Source organism: Puntigrus tetrazona, chromosome 7 (assembly GCF_018831695.1).
Source record: "Puntigrus tetrazona isolate hp1 chromosome 7, ASM1883169v1, whole genome shotgun sequence".
NCBI lineage: Eukaryota > Metazoa > Chordata > Actinopteri > Cypriniformes > Cyprinidae > Puntigrus > Puntigrus tetrazona.
In genome coordinates this window covers 4023016-4049370 of record NC_056705.1, presented here as the reverse complement: position 1 = coordinate 4049370, position 26355 = coordinate 4023016, and the positions used below count along the sequence as shown (strand labels likewise).

Below are 26355 nucleotides of genomic sequence, written 5' to 3'. Positions count from 1 at the left end.
TGTGTGTTTCAACAGGGAGACCAGTTAGAAAGCGTAACGGCTGTCAGCAGGTCAATCACCTGGCTTTTTGGGTGGTGCTGGGAGTCATGAGCGTATACGGGGTGGTTATGACTTGCACAGTTTTCATTCTGCGGGTAAATACTTTTTTATTCACTTCAAAAAGACTTTCATAATTTAAAAAGTTTTTCATTTGACCGACGTCTCATGAAAAATCACGCAGACATATGACTAATACGATTTTTAATGCGCCAATTAGTAATCCTGGCCTCTCATTATAATATTGGCTGCAATGCTTTGTCATTATTATATTAAATTACATTTTTTAACAATAACATGCAGTGATTGCAATTACACTTTTTGTTAGTGTAATTCACCAGTATTTTTTTTCACGTGGATGATGATCGTATGTTTGATGTCTCTCCCGTGCACAACAGATCAAGCTGAACGCTCCCTTCAAGGACAGAGAATGCAGACGGAAATGGCAGGGGGTTCAACATCCAACCTGGCAGGGCTTTTACATAGACACTGTATGAGACTATCAACATTCAACACACCCTGCCAAGAACGACCACTGACATCACACCAGACCACGATGTTTCAAAAAGGGCTCACTGCATTCTGAGAAAAATCAACTACATGGCCTTATGTATTATATTTTCATTTAACCCACTATTAAATGTAGCCAAGACGTTGTTAGCTTCCCCTAGCATGTGTCTGTGCGTCCTCTCTCTTTGTCTCTTTTTATTGTTACATTTATTTGGAAATAAACAAAACAACAATATTTTCCCTTTGTGACACTCTATGCGCATTTCCCTGTATAAAAGGAGGCCTTAGCAAATTCCATGTTAACCCAAACCTGCACAGCGGTTTACTAAGTCCACTTTCCAGGTTGCGAACCACTTTTATTTTTTCAGAACAACCCCAAAAGGAAGCTGTTTCTCTCCGAGGTCTCGCCCTCTCTCTTTTTCCCTCTCTGTCACACACACACACACACACACACACACACTGGAAAGTGACGAAGTGAGTGTGAAATGTTATGAAAGCTCTGGGGTGAGGGTCTCAAACCTTACTGGCATGTCTGAAGCAGCTTTTGCTTTCTCTTTCAGTCTCGCCTCTAGCTTCTCGCTCTTTTGATGGCAATGACACGGAAAATCCACTGGAGGGAGACGCAGGGCTTACATTCCATTAACCAGGAGCCCCTAGAGCCTGAAGGGCACGGTTCGTGAGTGTGTTACTCTCGTAATTCTCGTTCTCCCTCCCTTTCTATAATCACCCCACCCTGTGTGCCAACACTCTTAAAGAACTGTCTACCCACGCTGCACGCGCGCCAGAGCCACAGCGCGCTTTCCGGTGAGCACGGTTTCACGCGCACAGGCATTCTCTCGCAGACGCGCGCGCAGACGCGGGAGATGGGTGCGCGGAACATTTCAGCGCGCGCTAATATATAACCTTCACACGCTTAAAATAAACTCCAAGTGCAATATCGTTAATAAATAGTTTTGTATCGGTTTAAAAATCTATATTACTAGATTTTTTTTTTTTTTTGGTGGGACAATGGATTTACAGAGCACGAATGAAACTCAGATCCCGATTTGGGAATGTTCAAGAACTCCAGACAATTCCAGCGTGAACAGCTCCGCGTTGGAAGTTAACGCCACCTGTAGCAATGCGTCAATAATTCAGAAATTCAAACCCACGCGACCAAGAGGTAAGAAATAACGCATGTTAACGTTATGTTGTCTTGTTTTCCTCGTTTCCACTTGATAAACATGATACCTGCGTATGATACATAAAAAAATCCCAGTAAAAACGATTCATTATTTATATATTTTAGTTACAACGGCGTGCCTGAACATTAATTATGAAATCATACATTCCCAAAGCAATAACCACCACCGACACAAACGCATTAAAGATAAACTTCAGTAGCTAGTTTACTGATTTCAAATACTCATTAAGGTTTTAAGAAATAAGTCAGTATTTTCTTTTGCGTTAAGAGCTGTGTCACAGGTAACGGTTAGTGTAATTAAACCCCAAGGATGCTCTTTGCATTTTTCAGCTCTCATCAGCATCATTATACTCTCTGAACATGCAAATAGTGTTTACTTCATTAGGAGATGACCAAAAAAAATCCTGCATAAGTGTTGTCACTAGTCCATAGGTGTCCGAAAGCACGACCTCTTGAATGACTGTCTGGCAGCAAACATCTGCAGTTCAGTTCGTTTCAAACATCCGTCATTTGTGATACCCAGAGTTTATATTAATGGCACATTGCGACACGTGAGGCGGCTCCGCTGCTCGGAAAAGGTTGCGAGATTGTCTAGTTTCAGCCTGAGAGTGTTCTGATCGTGCACACTTACAGTGTCAGTGATGAAAGAAGCTGGCACACAGCTGACAAGACTGTGATTCACGCATGAGAATAAATGTGGAGCAGGGGTAGGTGAAATTATACACCGGATTTTCAACAAATTCATACATTGCCAGTTCCTGCGTTCCTCGACGTAAGTGAATGATGTTGAATTTGCGACACATATCAACTTACACCCTCAATAAACGCTGTCCCAACAGGGCTAAATTTATGTTAGTTCTGCATATTCCAGTTATATAATTGCTGTGTTTGATATACGTATGTATAGTAATGAAAAATCACAAAGTACTAAGCGAACCAATTGTTAATACAGATCCTACAAAATCCCACCGTATAAGCACAAGGGTTTAAGTTGTTACCACTTAGCATGGCCCCATTTGGTAGATGACGCAACTAACCATCTGGCTACAAAGAGCCTCTCACTCCGTTGACTTTCATTCAGAAATATCAGTGTATTCTGATGAAATAATGTTTTTTTTGTAAGCAATATTTGCGCCAGATTTTGTCCATAGAGATTTAAAAGTGTAAATAAATCAGCTTATTCTCTCCCGTCACAGCTCGTTGTAGGCAGCAGCACCTATAAAAACTAGCAATCTGCTTCTACCAAAAACCCGACAATCAGCTTGTTGTCTCATCAAAATAAACCTAAAGAATGTTTGCTATTTTTACAAATTAATAATAATAATGATAAAAATGCGTCACATGTGATACAACTGGCCAGCTACACGCACACACACACACACACACACACATAAAAAAAAAAAAACTAAACAAAAAAAAAACATCTCTGTATGTGCACACACAGCATGCGCTTAGGAGAGGGGAGGAGCTGAGGAAGGCAGAAAGGATGGGGATTGATAATGACATCATGTAGAGTGTGGGTTGAACAGTAGATGGGGATATTTGACAACTGCAATTAGTGGGCGCTTGCAAGTGCAAGTATAAGCCCTAAAAAACAGCAACCCACCAAATTTATAAGCACTTTCATGAAAAATCAAGCTGCTTATACTAAAAGGACACAGTAGTTGTATTAGCATTGCAGTGACGCCCATGTTGTTTTCCTGCAGCTTTAGTGTTATTGGTCACGTGGCATTTCCGGCTCATGCGATTGGCTCAAAATGATTGACAGCAGACTTGAACAGTCGCGTGTCATCATGAGCAAAGCTGTCATTTTTTAAATTGCATGCTCCTAGAGGTTTTCTGCACTGTAACCGATGAAGAGGCATTGGGATAAATAGGAGCGCTAACGCTTGTTTATTTTAACGTGGATCACTTAATATAATTATTTTAATTCCACAGTTGTCTGCATGTCTTATTTTTATACAGTTGCAAAGACAATGCATCAGTATAGAGGCATGGTTCTTTGATCACGTGAAAGCATGCATCGTTGCCCTTTATTGGCCTAATAGATAGTGAGTCGGACTCGTAACATAGGTCCGGCAGGGATTGTAGGTGGTGGCCGTGAATGTCCAGCGCTCTCTCTCCCTTGTGACCCCTGAGCAAGTCCCAGAACCCCCTAACTGCTGCAGCCCCGGCTTACCGCTGCCTGCACCTTGGGTTAAATGCAGAACACAAATTCCAAGTGTGGGTCACTTTACTTCATGCCCAAACGTTGACTTAACATTCATATTTTGCTGATTATATTTGACACCTCTCTAATTTTGACGGCGAATAGTCTTTCAGCACCTCCGCTGTCTTCTCCAATCCTACTCCTGTTTCTTTTTCCGTTTCCGGTATCATAATAGCTGTGGCATTGTGTGAAGTGTGGCGTTTCACATATCTTGTATCATAACATCCAAAGAGCAGTCATGTTAGGGTACTTGCTCTAACTAACAATTTCAAATCAAATCATACGAGAGTTGTTGTTTCTGCTGGATCCCCTGTCCAAACCTTCCTCGCTCCCTTACAACACCTCTGTCTAATTGCCATTGCAGCATGAATAAATGATGTGGTAATGTAGTTTGACTGCTGCTGGCTGTAAATGCATATATTCGTTGATGATGGGAGGTGATGCTAACAGCTGTTACCTGTGTTAACTGTTGAGGTCTATATACAGTAAGAAGCAACGATAACAGAGCTAATTACTCTGTAAAAAGCCTTTTATATGCAAGACTGAAGTGCCGATAAATTAAAATGCATCGTGTTGTAATTCGTAGTTGCTTTGATAAGAATTTATTGGATGAACAGGATATTATACATTTGCCGAACAAACAAATAAACCAAACAGTACAGTTATTACGTTTTATAGTGTTGACTGTGGTGTAGTGAAAAAATGAGATCATTCTTTACCAAGTAAAAAAAAAAACACTGCGTTGCTGTGTTTTCCTAGGCACTAAAATTGAACAGAAGCTCCTAACATTAGACTTTGGCACTTTGCCTGAATAAAATAGCTTTAATTTTTAATTGGCTTCAAATTACAGCAAATCCTTTTTACCCAGTCTAATTACGTGACATTCTAAAAATCACAGACTTACTGACTCCCTTTGACTAATTTTAATTTATTCATCAAATTAATAAGGACCCATTCATAACACTGGCACAAGCAATGCCTGTAGATAATTTCCATACAAGTAGACGTGCAGAAGAAAGTAGCAGAACTGACCAATGAATAAAACATCATAAAGATGAATTATTGAAATGCATACATCAGTGCTTGCCGGTTCACGCACGCTGAAGAAAAGTTCATAATTCAAACTTTGCTCACTTAAAATAGAATGGCTCATATGTTAGTTGTTGGGCTAGGGAAGGGCAAGCGCTCAACTGTGTAGTGCAGATGTGCAACAAACTACCCTGTGGGGGGAAAAGGTTCTGTGTGAGAGTAGGTGACGCGCAGAAGGTGTCAAGCATCTGACTTCAAGCAGTGCGTGGAAATAAAACAGTGCCATAAACATAAAACAGTGGCAACACCATGCCACTGAGATGAATGCCATCAGAGAACCGCAAGAGAAATTTGAGAGTAGTCGGCTTCAGTTTCTCTGCAGTTATCCAAACTCACAGATGATAACGGTCACGTGTATTTCGTGTTTATACTGACACCTTCAATCTCACTAATGCTGACAAATCCATGCTTTTATTACAAAAATCATATTATGTCATGTTAATCAAAATAACTAATACCAATATAGACTCCAGTTTATTTCTAATTAAATAGTATAGATTTATATTTAATGTTATTTTCTTACATGCAGGCAGTGCATGCAGTACAGTGCATGAAACACTGAATTAAAAGTGATTGTGGGTTATGGCTTTGCTTCGGTTTTGTTTTCATACTTGCTGAAAGTAATGACTTTAAAGGTAGCACTTTATGTTAGATTCTCTTAAATAGTTCCTTATTAGAATGCATATTACTGAAATATTAGCGGTTAAGCACATACCTTGTTCTACATGACCTTATTCTGCTCCGTCTAATTCTCTTCTTATTTTCTCTCCTAATCATAATCAATACCTAAACTTAACAGCTACCTTACTAACTATTAATAAGCAACAAATTAGGAATTTACTGATTGAAAAGTAACAGCTCATGATACAAAGCATAGAACATCATCTGTGAAACTTGGTGGAGATGGCATGAGTGTACATGACTTCAAGTGGCATTGATTTACTGATTAGAGATGATATGATGGAAGACAGTGTAGTGTAGAAGTGTATAAGATAAGAGTATAAGGATATACTCTCTGTGCAGCAGAGTTGACTGTACAGCGCTTCATAGTACAAATAGACAATGACTCAGCCTTATATAGCAATATACAGCAAAAGCAGCCCATTCATTTTTGTAGGTAAAAAAAGTGGAATCTTCTGCAATGGCCAAGTCAATCTCCTGAGTTCGACTCGACCGAACAGGCATTTCATTTGCTGAAGACAAAACTAAAGGCAGAAAGACCCACAAACAAACCATAACGCTGAAGTCAGCTGTGGTAATGGCCTGTCAAAGCATCACGAAGGAGTTCTGAGACTCATTGCATGCAAAGGATTCTCAACAAAATATTTGAAAAAAGGTATTGATGATTACATGATTATATTTATTTGTCCAATTACATTTGAGCCCCTGAAAATAGAGGGACTGTGTAAAAAAAATGGTTGCAATTCCTAAGCATTTTTATGTTGTATTTTTGTTTAAGGTTTAAGAACTTCATCTTGACTGTTTTATTTGAATTCTATTCTGGTGGCATAAAAAGACAAAACTATGAAAATTGTGTCAGTGTCCAAATATATGTAAATGAACCTAACTGTAAAGTATTTGGACTATAAAGAGAAAGACAAAGAACCCCTAACCGGACCCCATGACTAAACCGAAACTCAACCAGATACAAGTGTCAAGATACTGACATGCCCCGAAGCAACCCGCAGCAGCCCACACGGGCTCTTATCTTTGTGTTGTTTGTGTTATTTGTCTTATCTTTGTGTGAGCTGCATACTCACACAAAGATAAGACGATGCACTACATAAGTGTCAAGATCAAGATCAGCCGAAGTGACTGGATGAATAAATTTATACCCAAATTTGTATTCGTTTTGACTTAATAACCTAGTAGTGCCTATTTAATTTGATCTGAAGTAAATCATACACGCAGGAGGAGCCAGCTGGTAGGTACTGTTCCTGTGAGAACTGGTTCTGCTCCCAGCAGAGCTGCAAGACAAATGAACAGAGGAACTGTCAGGGCAGGTCAGGGAAACAAGAAAAGCGAGGAGCTGTCACAACGGTAACAGCTATGACACTACACACAGACTGACACTGAACACTAGAATGAGCAATGCGCTATACCATTGGGATGACGCTGGATGAACTGTAGTGTTGCCAACACCGCTCAATGTGACTGACTGACTGTACTGTGACTAAAGGCGGCCACAACTTCACAAATGTCAATTTTACGCTTTCATGAGGTTTCCATTGTACTTCCATCTGTTTATGCCCACGGACAAAGAGCAATGTTTATGAATTTTGTTATGAAACAGCAGCAAAAGAGGGAGTGAACAGCAGAATGGCGTACTGTAAATGAACGCCTGCTAATCTGTGCTTGATTCTGTGCTAAAGAATGCATATTTATGACTCTGTTAAATGAGCATTTTCTTCTTCAGTTGTATTAGATTAAGGGGTCACACTTTATTTTAGGTGGCCTTAATTACTATGTACTCTACATCAAAAAAAAATATCACGATGTACTTATTGTGTTCACGTTGTGTTGCAAAACACGTTCAGATTACTATTGAGGTGGGATATGGGTAAGTTTACAGCTTTGGGTTTTGGGCTCAAGTTTTAGGGTAGATGTTAAGATGTAAAGGATGGGTCAACAGTAAATATGAATGCAATTGCAGAAATTAACTACATATTGCATAATTAAATACAATTATGTAATTTATTTTATTTTAAATGTAAGTACATTGTAGTTAAGGCCACCCAACATAAAAATGGAACAGATTAAGCACAAAGACACACTTTTGGTCCACACAACATGAGGACAGTTTTCATTTTTGGTGAACCATACCTTTACAAATAAAGCTGCAGTTAATAATAGGGATGATGATTAATGCCTTAAAAGTCAATTGTAAGATATGATGATATGAACTTTCCTATTTACCCATTTATGTTATTTATTATTATTTTTCCCTCTGCTGTGGCAGAAATGGATTTACATACAACACCTTAAGCTATAAAGTTAACTTAATTTGTTTCTTTGAATCAAATTTAAATGATTAATGTTATATTTTTTCCAATTTCTTCCCTATGCGTAGAGCAAACTATCAGATGACAGACTAAACAACGCAGCAATGGCTAAGCATTTTAGTGAATCGCGTTAACTCACAACAACATTATGAATTCAGAAACCATAAATCAAATGTACATTTTATAATATTTAAAAGTGTTCATAATATATGGCTGCTTCGACTTAACGAGGCCTGAGCAAAGTGTTATAGATTATGTGGCCTACGTCAGGAGCGTGAGAGATGAGCCAGAATCAACCACCGAAACAGAGAGAATGATTATCAATAACGTCTACACCCTAGGTGGTGAAAAAATGCACGGAGAATACTTTGAACTGTGTGATTGATGGTGAATTGATTGTTTAAACCTGAGGCGAGGAATTCTCAGCGAGCCACCTGGCTGCGAGTGTGATTACTTTACAGATTCCTCATGCGAAATCAAAAAATGTCAATTTTTCAGGACCGTCTGCATTATTACTGGCCCTATGAAGAGATGATGCATGTAAACAGAACCCCCCCTCCATACACACACCATACAACACATATGCGAAAACAGATTGTTTAACACTTCTCTGTGAGTCATCCGTTTTTACAAATGAACTTTTCATATATAAAATTGGTGTCGTGAGAGAATGCATTGATTGCCTTGACCAAATCGGCCTTTTCTCTCTCCTCAGAAATGGACTCGGTGAGGATTATTCTTTACTCACTCGTCTTTCTCCTGAGTGTTTTTGGGAACCTGCTGATCATTGTGGTCCTAATGGTAAACAAGAGAATGCGGACCGTCACCAACTCCTTCCTGCTCTCGCTGGCTGTTAGTGATCTCATGATGGCCATCTTCTGCATGCCCTTTAATCTCATCCCCAGCCTGCTGGAGGACTTCATATTCGAACAGCGATGTGCAAGACAGTCGCCTATTTCATGGGTGAGGAGTGTTCAATTAAGCTTTCTCAAGTGGAAGATTCATGTTTGATTTTTTTCTGCCAAAGCGTTGTTCAATAATGCTAAAGGCTAAAGCAAACTTTTACAGCTCCGACATAATTAACTAAAAAAGCTTGTAATCTTTCATTAATCCTGCGTTCATTATTATTATTCATTACGGAATCGTCTAACAACAGCAGGCAAATTCCACAAATTAATCATTGTTGTGATTTGAGCTTCGAAACAAGCCATCTTTGTCCACAACGGCAAAACAAATCCAACTTGTTCTGGTTCTTCAAATGTTTTGATCAAAAACTATGTATTTGGGAAAGTGCCGCACTGTTGTTGTGGCGAGTGATGTTTTGGGAGAAAATAACATTCAAGGGCTCTTATGCCCCGTTGTAACATTGTGTGAGGGGCGGTGTGTCAGCTAGTGTTGCAAAGTAATTTACATGTAATTATGTTATTTATTTACAAAATAAATGTAACTGCAATCTGTTGCACAGCTATTAAGAAAAATGCATAATTGAATTACAGTTACTTATTATGTCAACCCTTACAAAGGGGGTTACATGCATATTTTGGCAGGCAAACTGAGTTGACATATTTCTTTTCAAAACTGCTTTAAAATAAGAGACACCAGTGTTTTAGGGTTTTAGAACACAGTGTTAAGGCATGCTTATTTGATAACTATTTGGGTTTATGTGCTTTATTTTTAGAGCTAGTCTTCGCTAGTTAGCTGTATTTATTATAGTAAGTTATTTTTAAACTAATCAAAATAACCCAAATGAATTAGAATGCACAATGAACGAACTATGATTTTTTTTGTCTTTGCAAATAAACTCTTCATATAAAAGTTTAATATTTAAATACATTTTTAAATTGAAAAAAAAAGATTTTACAACGGTAACACTTAATTGCCTATTACATCTACATAATTACACTACAGGCACTTCCATAGTTTACATGGCAAGTACATTTTGTTTCATGTCAGTACAACGGCTACCATTAAATACCTAATTAGATAATTACTCTGTATTATGACAAAATGCAGTGTTTAAAATAAAGTGTCACTGCACTTTCAGTGTGATAGTATTCCATCATTAGGTTGTGAAAGTGTCTGAACCACTGAATAGGTTAGTTTATTAGGATGTCTTCATCTATTGTGACAGCAAGCATAAATTGGACAAGCTGAAAATTGCTCTATGCATTAGGTTTAAAGCACTTAAATCATCACACAACAACTCTAGTTAAGCTCTCAGGGATCCCATAGCCCATCTCTTTTTCCATGTCAAAGCTTTCCGTTTGACCTTGCAACAGCGGATAAAGAGTCCATCTATTTCTGTCAAACAGAATGATGCTGTGAGTCAGTTCGGAAAGGAAGCGGAAGCTTAACATGTTTGAAGGTCACAGTCATAAAGAACAAGCCGATGCTTGAATTTTTCTAATTACTGATTGATTTCAGGAAATGAACCACTGTGCATGCCTAGCATCTGAAAAACACGTCTTTACCATACTTAAATGAGTTTCTCAGATTTGTATATGTGTCTTACAGTTCAGTAAGCTATAAATGAACAAAATGGTGGATAGCAGAAGCAGTCATTTTGAGCATTTTTAGCTGCCATTTGTCTATTGTATGGTGAGCCACTTTAATTCGGACTTGATGTAGAGATGTTGCACTTTACTAATTAGCTAATTTGCTAATTAGTCATTAACTTTGCTATTTTTCACATTATGTCTCTTTCTCTTCTTTTCATGTTCAACATCATACTAACATCAATCCATATGAGATATACATTTTCCTGAAATCTGTGGGCGTCAGACTGAAAAGAAATGATTCAAACGGGCCAACAAGGCATAAGATCATTAAGCATTCTTGTCAAAGAACAAGCCTGTAGCAAGAAATGTAATTTTTCAATGCATTTCATCTCACTCTCATTCTGCTTTTTCTGCGCTAGACTCTTGACGATGGCGTACTTTATTTTTACTTGAAATTCTGGTTACCAGTTACATTCATTTTTAGATATTTATACGTGTTGCCAGAATACTTGGATCTGATTGGTCAAATGCGTCAATCTGCAGTCAATCCAGTGTCCCTGGCAACCAATCTCTTACACTCGGCTAGTTTCTCTCACATCACTCAGCAGTCTTTTTCTTCTCACATAATATTATAATTTCAATATTTCATGCTTATTTATTTACTCATTTGGTATCTGTGTAATAAGCGGGAAATGTACAGTCAGGTCATTATTACAAAATGAACCCCTTCGTGAGGAAGCGCAAATAAACAAGCTGATTGACGCATACATAGCGTTATGCATATTTATGAGTGTTCTATAATATTGCAGCAGAAGCTATAAGTCTGCGCAGCACAGCCTGGTCCTAAATCAGCATTTCGTCTCTGAATTTACTTGGCACTGAGCTGGACGGCAGTAAGTCATTCTCACTCTGCAAAGCGTTGGCCTTGAGTCAGAGGAAGAGCACGCCGCCTCTGTGAGAACATTCCATCACATTCTACAGCTCCGCTGGCATTCTGTGGCATTCTCTTGTGTTACCTTGCTCACTTTATTGCATTAATCTCAGAGTGCTTTGGGCTCCTGGTTTTAGTCAGCCACTGGCAATCAATGCACAAAACCATTATGAGCCATTGATTTCCTACCCTCAGTGGTCATATCTGCTAATGTCTACCCACAAGGAAGAAAATTACCTCAGAACACACATCACTGTCTGTGTGATTGGTAAATGTGGTTACAATGGCTGCAACATTTGTGTGTTTTAAGTGAGTTTTAAATAAGGCATCATTCTCGGCCGGCGTGAATTTCTTTGTGATGAAAATTAGATCTGGAATACATCTGGGAGCACAGAATGCAGACAATATATCTTGGTAATGTGAAGAAAATCACTTAAAAGTTTCCTCTAACCGAAGAGGAAAAAAACAGTAAACAGCAGTTCTATGTGAAACTTAATAGTTTCAGACGGAATAAAGTCGACTGTTGACCGTTTAACCGCAGAAGAGCTTCAGAGATTCGTCTTTTCTGAAAAGTTCTTAAACATGTCACGCTGCACTGAACATTTCCCTGAAGGTCTGCTTTGAAAAGCTCGCTGTGTGTGCGGCCTTGGCAAATACAGGCAGAGAGGATTTATCAACCGCTGTATATATGAAACAAAGTGGAGCGGATCTAAAACCCAGGGTAGAGCACAGACAATGAACAAGAGGCCAATACTCTGCAATAATAACTTCTTGTAGACACCACGCACAGCATAAAACAACGTATTTGCAATTGCACCCAGTAAACTGTTTGGTGCTCCCGCACTGCATCTTGCTTCTTTTTGGACTAGAAAGAAAAAAACATCTAACGAGAGTTTAGGAAATTCACTTGGGTAATCTCAGTCGGTTTGAAATCCATCTGCCCAAGTGTTACCCTAAAGTCGCTGGATAATCAAGGTTCTGCAGCAGTAGCCCTGGTTTCTCATTAGCACAACATGATGAAATAAGTGCGGCAAAACATTGGCATAAAACATTCTTGTTCGGTGAAAAATACTTCAATACTTCAATACTGTGTGTGTGTGTGTGCATGTTTATATAGGGGAATGCATCAAAACTATTTGTAAAGAGTGCCAGAGTGGAATGTAGCAAACACTGCATAATATACATATTCATGTATGCAAACCCCATTAGCTGCAGTTCTCAATCCAGGAGGTTCCATAAGCCTTGGTATTTGAATCTGATGAAATTAGCAGAGGTATGTCCCCCTAAGTGGGAATGCTTGTGAGAAGATCTCTTGTGCATAGCAACATAATCATAAAATACACAATCCCTAGAAATACATGATGCAATACGGACTGGTGTAGAACTGAAGGTTAATACTGTACCATCCCATTTTATCCAGCAATGACTTCTGTAACAGTATGCAAAGTCAATATATTTTTCTATATTTATACATTATGTAGACTGATATACGACTTTACATATTTACCTTATTTATTAATTTAGCGAATGCAGACTGCATGGCTAGGTCTCAATTAAAACATCAATAATTATGAGGTGTGTTCCGATATTTTAAAAGTACCTTAAAGATACATATTATTACTCAAAGTGTACATATTATACCTTTTAAAAGAGAACCACCCCAGTAACAACTTTTTTCTGAGAGTTTAGACAAATATTTTACATCGTAAGCTTAGATATAAGCTTATATGTAAATATAACTAATTCCCTTCCCTTGTCTACATTCACTTCACAGGTATATCTGTAAGCATCTCCACTTTCAGTCTGGTTGCCATTGCCATTGAAAGATACAGTGCCATTTGCAACCCGTTGAAGTCCAGGGCCTGGCAGACCCGTTCTCATGCCTATAAGGTCATTGCTGCCACATGGGTGCTATCTGTGGGAATCATGGTGCCCTATCCTGTGTTCAGTATACTGGTGCCATTCAACAAGCCAAACAACATCACAGCTCACATGTGCAGGCTCGACTGGCCCATCAGCCAGGTGGAACAGACTTGGTGAGTTACAATTATTACGTTACAATTTTTCTGTTATACTGTATTAAGGCCACGACACACTAAACCAATGACACTGACTGGGAAGACTACAGCCAAAGGCCAGCTGAAGTGTACAATCTATGTCTGCGTGAGAGGAAATAACCAGCAGGCAGTAGTAGTCTATATTTGTCATTCAAAAAGAACAATACAAACGGCAAAGTGTGTACCATTTTGGGAATCATTCGTTATGAATCTTATTATGAATCTCGTTAATCACTTTCTTCATTCTAGATGGCCATGTCATATTTGACATAGTATTGGATATTCTCAGGTAAAATGACATAAAGTTAGAAGATCTTCTGGGCATGTTCACATGACTTTGTCATTCGATGGCTTAACCTTTGCTTTTCTAGTGCTCTGGTTTGCTAAGATCAATGGCAAAACAGAGGGATCTTTCCCACTGACTCTTGACGGCATGAAACACATCACAAAAACTAAGCTTACAGACACTCAGCGTTGGCCAGCCGTTGGGTTCGGTGTGTCGCTGCCTTTATTTGATGATTTAATGCTGCTCCTGGAGGGCTCCTTTCCTGCAGAGTTTAGCTAGCACCTGCTCAAATACACCTGAAGACCTTGATTAACTGGTTTCAGGAATATTTAATTAAGGATGATGCTAAATTCTGCAGGAAGGCATGGTGCGTTCAAGCCCTTCTGGGACGTTTGTGTTTACAAGTTGGAAAGTTGCAATTATGACATCAGTTGCATTCAAATTACTTTGGTCAGAGAAAATTTTCTACATAAAAATACAGCAAGATTTTTTAGCTCTACTTCTACAAAATGATTACAGTATGTGCATCAGATTTGTTCTTTTAATGTGCATTCAATTGATAAAGGTGGTTTGAAATATATTGTTATACATTAATTGTGCCATACTGTAGTAATTAGTGTTCACAAATTATCTAGTGTTATAAAAAAAAATTATCATCAGTTATTATAGTGCAGCCATTGTGTCTGCCGTGCTTCTCACTAACATGCTGCAATTAGAAAAACTAACGACTTTTCCCACTCATAATTATAACTTTATGGTGGAGTTAAGTTGCTTTTGCACTTTCAATAGCCACTATAAGTAACTTTGCAACTGCATGTCAGCTATTATTGGTAGTAGACTGCAGCTAAAGGAAAGTTTGTAGAATTTTATAGAATAAATTATATCTCTGTCACATACTGTGTACAAATGTATACTGATATCTATCTATCTATCTATCTATCTATCTATCTATCTATCTATCTATCTATCTATCTATCTATCTATCTATCTATCTATCTATTCTTTTTTTATTTTATAACATACAGCCTAGTTAAGTAACATGGCACAACCAAGAAAGGGACGTTCCTTGAAAACATGATTGCAAACTTGACATTATATACAAGAGTTAAAATTCGTATTTAATATATATTTTAGTTTGGTATTTGAATTTCTAGAATTTATTTGAATGTACTTCATTTGGTTAATGAAAATCGTTCCGAAAAAAGATCACAGACATGCATATGCAACACACAGAGCACCATTTTTTTATTTTTGTTAATGAATCATTCACGCTTTTGAATGATTGACTCAACGATTCAGTGGTCCATTCATAACGTTCAGACACTTGCTTTCTTCTATATTTATAATAAAAATATGAATGTACTGTCATAAATGCATCAAATGTTAAAATCTGTCATGAAAGATTATGCATGCATTTAATACAGTAAGGGGAGAACCCCCTTTAAATAGATCAAACAACTTGGAAACAATATCAAATGTCATTTCTCAACAAGGAAATTGTGGCCAGTGAAAAAGCAGTGTGGCTAGTAAATTCGGAAAGCCACTGACCACAGTGGCTGGTGAAGCCCTGTGTGCAGTATATGTGCAATTCTATACAGAAAGTGTATGAGTGAAAAGAAAAAAAAGTTCAAAAAGCAGTCCCTGCTGAGACAGAGAATACCACTCTGTATAGCAACGACAAACGGCGTGACCAAAATAGAACTAACTACCGTAACCCAGAGCCTGGAAATTCATGCTGCTTTAAGCTGGTCTGTAAGCAGGTGTCCTGCTGTCAGGACTCAGCTCTAAATAAGTTCAAAATGCATAACAAGAGCAATTAAATCTCGTTCATTAACTGTGATGCTGTGACACAGACCTCTGTAGCATTCATGATCTCTCTCTGTTCAGACATTCATGTCGGATGCATCATATCAGTCAACAAGAGCTTCACACAAATCACAGCCTGCTGGTTCAAGTCATGGTCAGAGGCTTGGCTTAGAGGGCTGTTGAGCTCCAGGGGGCTTGGATTTGTGACTTTCATAATATAACTGTAAAAACAGGCAAAGTGCCCTTGATGAGTCTCAAAGCTGCAACTTGTTTTTGCATTTTATCAGGATTGATTAAATGACACATACTCCAGCAGCTAATAGAGAGTGTATCACCTTTTGAACCTACTAGCAGGCCTATATATATATATATATATATATATATATATATATATATATATATATATATATATATATATATATAATAAAATATAGCTAAATGAAAACAAACAAACACAACACACAGGTAAATATCACACATTATAATTAGTTTTGCATAAAAGGTGCTTCCCAATATCACACGCTTGTCTCTTACAACCACTTCCTGGTTGGATTAGTATTGCTTTTATTGCTTTTGTGCTGGAGCTTGTAATGAATTTGAAAGCCACACAGGAAACAAGAGGAGAGAAAAGTGTCTTTGATATGAGATAAGTGCAGCATGGAAAGGAGCTGCAAGCACAAAGCTGTCTGATAGATGAAAAGATCAGAGGAACGGACTACCGGAGATGCTTTCAGGGAACACTCCCACGTTGTCATTTGAATATTATAAAATGACATCATATTATGGGGTAGAGCTTTTAATTTAAACTTTGACATTCAATTGTATTGCTTTGTCCCACTGTATGCCAGAACTGACCATCTGCTCATAAATAGTATACCAAATAAAAATTATATGCAAAAATTGACTTTTGGCGTATATATTACACACACGTGTTCGACGTTTCACAAGCATATGATATGAAATTTGCTGGCGTGCATATGATACACAGTTTTCACATACTTATGACAAGCACCTACCCCACAACCCTGGTCCTACTCATAGCGTAGCGTACACAAGCCGTTTTTGCGTATCTATACCACAATTTATCTTTTTTATGCACACAATCATGAGATTGTGTAGTTAATCATTTAAATAGTCAAAAGCTAGTTAAACAACAATGATATTACACCATTACACTGAAAATAACCACTATAACATTTAGTAATATTCTGTGACTGTTATCATTGTATATGATACTGCTCATCCAGGTACCTCTTTTAACTACAGGTTAAAGAGATTTTAAAATTAATTTCACACACCTCCAAATTTCAACTGAACCTTCTTTGATCAATACACTAAAACATACCAGGACTGTGTTGTAAACCTATTAGAGAGCATTGTTGACAATCTTCTTAAGTGTACCATTCTTTTTAGAAAATGCAGCTCAGTACAGTATTACCAGACATTTTGCAATATTTAGGTTTCATCATCTGTACACACTATTTTTCACTGACCGATATTTTCTCTCTCTTTCTCTCTGTTAGGTACGTCTTGTTGCTTTTCATTCTGTTCTTCATCCCAGGTGTGGTGATGATAATTGCCTACGGTCTCATATCCAGAGAACTTTACAGAGGATTCAGTTTGAACTGGAGCAGAAGAAAAACTGTGGTATGAACCATTTTTGAAAGCCCTTACACCACAATTTCAGTTAGCCCTCAAAGCAGAGTTGCCTGAGGCATGCCTGTTTACTTCAATAAACTGGACTAAACTGGATTAACACCTGGAAAATGTTGTAACGGTGTAAGTGCTGCGACTGAGGTAGCAGTTTTTTTTCCCCCATTCTTAAATGCTTGACACTCTTTTCCTTCTCTCTGTTTGTGAGAGAGGCTGCTTGACCCATGTCGCTTATGGTGAAGACTGAGTGCGTTAAGGTCATGTTGAGTACCTCCTGGGCACTAAGGCTGTTTGTGCACCGATGTGCTGAATGGAAATTCTCTAAGGGACAAGCTTTAGACAACTTCAGTGAGGTGGAAAGAGGTACTTCTGAGGGCATTTCTGTTAAAGACCTCCGCAGGTAGCATTTATCAGAAGTATTTTTTTAAAAAGCACTATTTGTACCTGTCTTGCACCATAGCTGTGATCAAATAAATGAGGCTGAATAAAGACAAAGAGAGCAAATAGTGAAGTTACTGCTTTGGAGAACTGAGAGTAGGGACATGCAGAAGGTCTTACTTATTTAAACAGGATACTGGTTATACAGGTTGTTATTTGCACTACTCCCTTGTATCAGGTGCATGCAGAGTGTTACAAGATACAGTTTCTATAAAATGAGCCAATGCATCCTCCTTATGTCGTTGTGCTCTGCCAAACCTACTTCATGCCATCTGCATTAAACGGCAGTGTTGAGCTGTCTGAAGTGTCTGTGGACATCGCAATGAACAGGTTATGATCTCAGGTCATGATAGTAAATAATTAAAAATAAAGTCAAAATATAATGTGCACTCTACTCATGCAACACTGCAAACCTGCAGCTCAGAAGTTTGTATATTTTATTTATATATGCAACTTTATCGAAACAACATACAAAAAAGCTGTGTTTTTAATACACGATTTTACTAAAAACTACTAATTTTCAGCTGATTAATAGCCAACAAAGTATTTGTTAAATTTTGTTATTGTGTAGGATAAGGGGTGTGGAATATATGCTTGGACCACAAAACCAGTCATAAGGGTCAATTTTGTAAACATTTTCAAAACATCATCAAATAAGCTTTCCGTTGATGTATGGTTAACATTGAGAAAACTCTCCTTCAAATTAGTTTTCAGCATTGCGTACTACTTTACCAATTAAAAATTATGTTTTTATATATTTACAGTAGGAAATTTACAAAATATCTTATAATACAATGGCTATTCCTACGTGACTTAACACTGGTTTTGTGGTCCAGGCTCAAAAATTATTCATGACATATATGTCCAAAAATGCATGTACACGCACACATATTTGTATAGACTATATAGACTTACCAGCCATGTTATTACAGTAAGTACACCTTTCCGGTACCGGACTCTTTGTGGCTGTGTGCTGGAAACATTCCTTGGAGATTTTGTTCACGCAGTTGATGCAGATTTGTCAGATGCACATCCATGATGCGACTCTCCTGTTCCACCCATCGCAAAGGTTGGTGACTGGTTTGAGGCCAATTTAGTGTAGTGAACTCATTGTCATGTTCAAGGAACTAGTTTGGAACTAGGCACATTATTCTGCTGGAGGTAGTTATAAAACGGTGAGTACACTGTGCTCATAAAGGGAAGGACATTGTCAGCAACAATACTCAGGTTGGCGATGGTGTTTAAACAATGCTCAGTTAGTACTGAAAGTGTTCCAAGAAAATATACCCTGCACCATTACACCACCATTGCCTGAACTGTTGCCTGAACAAAGCAAGGACGGTGTCTTTGCTTTCATGTTGTTTACACCATATTCTGAGCATACCAGAAGCAAACTTTATCTTGTATTGTATTATATTGTCATTTTCTGTGAGAATTGTAAGTTCGGGTTCTTAGATACCAGACAGGAGTTGCACCCAGTGCAGTCTTCTGCTGCTGTAGTCCATCTGCTTCAATGTGTTGTGCTGTTGCCCAAGATTCAATGTGTTGTGCATTCAGACATGCTCTTTTACATACCTCGGATGTAACAGTTCAAAGAAGTCTGGCCAATTTCCTGACTTCTTGCCCATAGAAGTGCCGCTCACTATATTTTCTTTATTTAGGACATTTCTCTGTAAAACCTAAAGATAGTTGTGTGTGAAGATCTTAGTAGTTCATAAGTTTGATATACTCAGTCCAACCCACCTGGTAGCAACAAACAAGCCAAATTCAGTCACTTAAATCATCTTTTGTCCTCTGCACAATCTAGAATTAAACTGCTGGTTTTGTCTGGCCAGAGGAGAACGGCAGCCTATTTTAACACTATTTCCCTGTTTACAACCCAAATTCCATTCTTGCCTGATATAGGTTTCCAGCTGCTGAAGAGTTTTTGGTTGTCTAGAGGCAGGCTAGTTCAGCACCCGGACTCTTCTACTATGAAACCATGCTGTTGTTATAGTTGCTTTGCATTTTCGTGCTGAAATACACAAGGCTGAAATAGACGCCATCTGGAGGGGAGCATTTGTTGCTCTAAAACCATTATATACCTTTTAGCATTTATAGTGCCTTCCAAAACATTTAACCTGCCCATACCGTATATGCTTGTGCACCCCCATACCCTCAAAGATTCTGGCTTTTGAACTGAATGTTGACAATACGCTGGAAGATCTCCATCCTCTTTAGCCGGAGGGATACAGCATCTGATTTTGTGTTTAAAAAACAATGGTTTTTGAAAATATTCCTGGGCCTGTTTAGTAATGTCAATGACAAAATCATGTCAATGATTGATGCAGTGTTGGCATTCAACAAAGGTCTTCACCCTCTTTATGGTTTGTTCATTTTCTCCACAGCTAAAGAAACTCTTAAGTCTCTTAAAAGTCCTCATCCTTAACCTCCTTTAAGGGGTTAAGGTGCTTTCTAGATTACTTTTTTACTTTATCTTTCCTTAATTTTAAGAGGATTTTTTTAATTGTGTTACTAGGAGCAACACTTAGCACTAAGATTTGTCATGAATATGGGTCCTGATGCCAGTTAACTTAATTAGTGTCTAGATGTTCTCCCAGCTGAATCTTTTCAAAATTTCTTGCATTTGCAGCCCTTTGTTGGTCTCGTTCCAACTTTTGAGACCTCTAGCAGACATTCAATTTGAAATTAACTTAGTGGATAAAAAGTATAATATTTATTTAATTATTTGTTATGTTCTATTGTAAATAAAATATTGGCTCATGTGATTTGAAAGTCTGTCAATGTTCATTTTATTAAAATTAAAAAATGCCCCAACATTTTCGAATTTGAGTAGTAATACTGTGAAGCTGCTTTGACACAAACTACGTTGTAAAAATATATCATTAATAATTAATCATTTAGCCTCATGTCATTTCAAACCTGTTAAAGCTTCACTCATCCTTGGAACGCAACGGTATTTAGGATGTAAACCTAGATGCTTGTGACTGTCCCATTGACTGCCAAACAATTTCCACAGTCAAGCTGCAGATAAGTATGAAAGACATGGTGGGAATGTTACATATGCCATCAGTGGTTCAACAAGAATACTTTTTGTACAGAAAGAAAACAAAAATAATGTGTTTAAATTAACGTTTCGGAAGTTAATGTAGCGCCATTTTGTGCTTTATCCGGTGGACGCTATTCACGTACACAGTTCTGTGTTAGACGCAATGGAAAGATATCTCTTGTATGCGTATTAATGCTTTGATTTGTACAAACATCTTTACATTGCTTCTAACACTGAACTACTGTAAGTACATGAATAGCGTCCACCGGATGATCTGCAAAATGGCACTACGGAGAAAAATCACAGTGCCAAATTGCACCAATTCTTTGTCTACAAAGTTTTCTCTTAGCTTTATATTATTGTTGAACTACTGATGACAGATGTTGCATTTAGATGACGTCTTTCATACTTTTCTGCCCCTTGACCGTCATAATTGTTTGGCAGTCAATGGGACAGTCACAAGCTTCCCGGTTTTCATCCTAAATATTACAAATAGCTTTTAGGGGTTTGGAACGACATGAGGGTGAGTGATTAATGTTCATTTTGGTGTGGAGTAACCCTTTAAACGTCTTTTGTGTGCAGGTGTAAAGAACGGGTTGAATGGTGCACTGTCTCCTGGCCATGATGAGAGTGATGGATGCTATATCCAAGTCCCAAAGAAGCCCCCAGCTATGGAACTTTCTGCTCTGACCACCTCCGGCACCATCAAGGCAGACCGTCCACGGAGCAACACCTCAGAGGAAAAGCTCATTGCCAAAAAACGAGTGATCCGAATGCTGATTATTATAGTTGCCATGTTCTTTATATGCTGGATGCCTCTATACTCTGCTAACACCTGGAAAGCTTTTGACCAAAAGTCGGCCCAGCGCGCACTTTCTGGAGCTCCCATCTCCTTCATTCAGCTGCTGTCTTATACTTCAGCCTGCGTCAACCCTATCATCTACTGCTTCATGAACACCCTTCCCGGAAGGCTCTCTTTGCCACCTTTGAGTGTTGCAGGCGCCGTGCCACAACCGGAAGAAGAAGAGGGGAAGGTGATGATGAGATCACTGGAGTCACAGGAGCCTCCATAACAAAGTTCAGTTATACCACCGTTAGCACGGTAGGACCGTGTTAGCATTAGCAACGCAGGCCTCTCCAGTTTCATCCATGAGCTGTGTGCTTGTGACATGCACTGAGTTCAGATCACCAGATGTGTTCTTCTTTTTCATGGTGTCAACATGCTTTGTCCGATGTGTCAGTGTTCATTTTTATTTGGAAAAGAATACCTCATTTGTCTGGTCTTTCTGCCCAAAGTTGGTGTGTCAGTGGTAAACTGTCTTTCTATGGTTGTGTCTTTATTTATAGCATTGTGATACAATCAAAAGTTGTGGTGCACGGGACAAGCAAAGATGTAGCTATATTTTTATTGTGTAAGACTTTTCAGAGGAATCTTATCATGCATGGGAAGTGTTCATAGAGAATACCATAGAAATTGTATCTTTGATGTTATAGAACCAAATATTGCATGTTGCATGATCAAACACAAGACTACTCTTGTAGCTTTTTGGCTACAAAATGGTACATTTTCTTGTCTATTTTGAGTCTTGTGATGTATCATCATTTTTTGTTCTCTGTTTTGTTTTATGACCGTATCTTTGTCTTAATGAGCTTTCTTAAATGGCACAACTGAGTCATTCTTTTGTGTATTCTGATAATAAGAACATCAGATGGTTTTGTAGGAGACGATGTTTAATTTGTGCTCCTTCTTTTCTGATGCACATCTACTACAAGTTATCCTACATGAAGATGTATCAGGTGGGCAAGGCAATTCAGTCGTCAACGGAATCAACCAACTCTTGGAAGTCTTCACCCCAGTTGAAGTGATGCCATGGTCAATACTGCCAAGCTGCATGCCAGGTTGGAATTTTAATGCCCTGGCAGTGGAGATAATGATTTAAATGGAAATAATAAACTGTAGAGGGAAGTTTGATGTAATAGCCTTGGAGGCACTAATGTTGTTTGTATGTTCTAACACACATTCTCACTAAAACACACACAAAAAAAAAAAAAAAAATCAGTTTATCTTAAATTGCAATTGCTCTAATCGATTTCTTCCTTATTGCTGAAGCAGATGAGACACCTGGGATATTCGAGCTCTCGCCTTGCCCCCAACAAACCCTTTCTGAATATATGAAAGGAGAGCTAAGCTCTTGTTTGTGCTGAAATTAATTTATTCAGTGGTTCATGCTAAACATGAAAGCTGGATCTGCACAGCTAAACCAAGCGTTTTAAATTCATCCTCAAAAGGATGAAGCGCATATGAGATGTTTGTGTGCTTGTACTTGGTTCATCTTGTTATCCATTGGATTGTTGAAATGCCTGAATGCCCATATTTTATACAAGTATTGGCAGCAGGGTTATTACAGTTGACTACAAAGTAAAAAAAATAAAACCCTTAAAAACATTTTTGTCACTTGTCACAAATGAATGTTAACTGAAATAAAATTTCAAATTCCGGTTACACTTTATTTTGATAGTCCACTTTTGACATTGTACTAACTAACTTTGAAACTACATGTCAACTAAATGTGCACTAATTCTCATTTATTTACAAATGCTTGTGTAGTAACTCTCAGAGTAGACTGTTAGGGTAGGTTTAGGGTTAGTAGAATAAATTGACATTCATCGCAAAGTTTCTCATAGTCAGTATGTTGTAGACCCCTCAAAATAAAGTGTTAGAAGATATTAAGCAGGAAGTCTACTAATACTCTAATGGCTGCTAATTGACATGTAGTTGCTAAGTTACTGTTAGTAGAATATCTAAAGTGGACTAGCGAAATAAAGTGTTCCAAGGCAAAAAAACTTCCAAAAACTACACCAAAAATCACAAAATCTTTACAATATAATGAAAACAGAATAATATAAAATATATTCAAAATATTACTATAACCAGTTGATGGCAGTTGTCAATTAAAAATATGGCCTATTAAAATGGTTGTTGTTTTTCAAATGATTTTGCAAATGACACTTTAACCTTTACACTTTACCAAAATTTTGTAGAACAGGAGAGCTGTACAGTGGCTAAACGCTTTTTTATTTGAATTATCCAGATATATCAGCATCAGAATGCAGGTCAGAACCTGTTTACTTACGTGTACCTTTATCTGCCTACATAAATATGAAAATAGCATACGATTATTATTGAAAGAAGCATTCTTTCTCTCTCTATGTTTCTCCTTTCTTCCCACCTTCTCCATGACTTTAGGGGGTCAGCACCAGAATTCATAGCTTCATAATTTGTTTATGTGCCCCCCGGGACATACAGTGAGCAAGTATTTCAGTGCTCACACATTGCCCAACCTTCTTACCTCTTTTATTTCCGTCTGCTTCTCTCCCGCGATTATCACTCCCTTCTTGCACTTTTTCATTTCATCGATCAGTTTTCCCACTTTTCATTTCCTCCAAAGGACCACCTGGGTGTGTGGCAGACCTGTATCAAACTAGAATCTTGGGGATAAACAGAAATTGTTATTTCTCACTCAGACACACTCAGACAGGTTTTCTGTTAAGCAGCTGCTGTTATTTCTATTGGTGTCGGTGACATCCACCAAAAGCGGCGCGGAAAGTTGAGCCGGTTCTTCTTGCAGATTTGTTTTGCTTGGGTACATTATATATAACATGAGTCTGGCCGTTAATTTCGAAGCGCTACGACAGAGGATATTGAACCAGTTTCCAAGACAACCATTCATATATTCAAAGGGGGTTTGATTCGGACAGAACGCAACAAAGTAACAAATAGAAACTGATTGATACGAAACCGACATGAATAAATAAACAGCAGAAAAACAAACAATTACATTTAGATAATCAGGCAGATAACAAAGAACGACATTCAGAAAGTCATCTCTTATCCCACTGGGTTTACAGTGCAGTGTAATGAAAGTGCCACTTTTGATGCTTTTGTCTCACACTTTCTGACCTTGTTCAAAGTTTTCTAACATACTTCTGCTGTCTTCTGTGATAGATGTAAATGAGCACTAACTGACTGATAATTATGCAGCGTGTCAAAGTTTGTCTGCTCTGGATTGTTCTTTTTGGAGTAATTATCCTCAGCTAGTTCCCCTTCTGAAATATAGATACAGAAACGTGTTATGTGTTTCTTGGGAGTGCTTTGTGATCTGTATAATTTAAGCAAAACATTGTGAGATGCTGAATCGAATATATGTACTGTCCTCGGAGTTTATGCTTGAACATCTTTGTAAATAACAGTAGTTTTTCTATTCTGTACTGATATCATATGATAAATCACTAAATATCAGATAGTAAAAAGTATTTTTTTGTAATAGATACATGTTTCCAAGTAAACCACAGAATCAACCAAACGTACCAAACAGACAACAGTGACAAAACAATATAGCTACATCTAATATTAAAAGCAAAAGGTCATTGTTTTTTGCATTGCAGAGGATTGTGGGACTCTGAGTTCATTCTGTTTAAAACACAATTAAGTGATAAAGAAACAGGTTGTCAAAATGCTGTGTATTGGCTAAAACATCACAATACACCATGGCCACCATAGCCTTAAATGACGGAGAGAAAATATAAGACTGTGTGTGTATGTGTGTGTGTGTGTGTGTGTGTGTGTGTGTGTGAGTAAGCACTTGTGCATAACCATTGATTGTATAGTTAGGCCATTTTTGTAGCAATTTGTCCTTTCCAGTGGCCATCATCTAAATATAAATGCGGTTTATACATTTATCAGTGCTCAGTTATGTTCAGTGCTACTTTGTACTTTACAAAAGTTATGTGATATTGTCTTTCAAGGTTATATTCCACATGTCCGCCATGTTTTTTTTTTGTTTTTCCCATTTCTAATGTCTTTGCAAATGACCAATAGCATCAACAGATGTAAGATTCCATTTTTTTCTGAAGTAAACTTTAATGTATAGGGTTGTTTTCAAAGGTTAAAACTTTGAAGTGATATTTTCTCACAGTGTTTCCCTCTTTCATCTCCAGCTAGTTGCTGTTGTGATGAATGGATTTCAAAGGGCAAGTTTTAAGTGGGTGTACATGCTTTGCGCATTGAATGAAAATTCAGTGTTCTGAAATGTTTGGACTTCATGAGTTTTGAACAGAAAACAGTCGATGTCGCTCAGTGTGTATTTAATGACAAAGCCCATTTTAGATTAGCCGTTGCCCGTGTCACAAACGAATCAGTGATGTGAAGCTTATTTTTGTTATATAAAGACTAATTAAAGAGGAATCCTTTGAAATGAAAATTATATGTCTTAGAAAAAGAAATTATAATAATAGTGATAATTCGCTGCTTATTAACATTTGAAAACAAATTGCTTGCAAAATCGTTTAGAGTGCCATGTGCAAAAACATGCATAAAATTATATCATAGCTCAAGTCTTAAGTCAAGTCAAAATATCAGCATTTTACTTAATAATAATAATAATAATAAAAAAAAAAAAAACAGACCATAAACTCTAAGGCTGCATTAAGGTTACAAAAATAAATGACATATACATTACCACTGTTAACAAACAGTTTCATAACTTCTCTTAAAAATAATATAAAAGGTTTTAAGGTAAATCAATATGAATACAGAAAGTACATTTGT

At 37.7% G+C, this 26355-nt stretch overlaps 1 protein-coding gene across 1 annotated transcript; it reads left to right on the top strand.

Annotated features, from left to right (window-relative positions):
- Positions 1 to 1330: 1330 nt before the first annotated feature.
- cckbra (cholecystokinin B receptor a) lies at positions 1331 to 22872 on the top strand. Its single transcript, XM_043243433.1, is given in 8 exon segments — positions 1331 to 1708; positions 8745 to 8954; positions 8957 to 8992; positions 13233 to 13494; positions 17131 to 17219; positions 17222 to 17254; positions 21330 to 21704; positions 21707 to 22872. Coding segments are annotated over 8 exon segments (1317 nt in total). The 5' UTR covers positions 1331 to 1554; the 3' UTR covers positions 21865 to 22872.
- The last annotated feature ends 3483 nt before the right edge of the window (positions 22873 to 26355 follow it).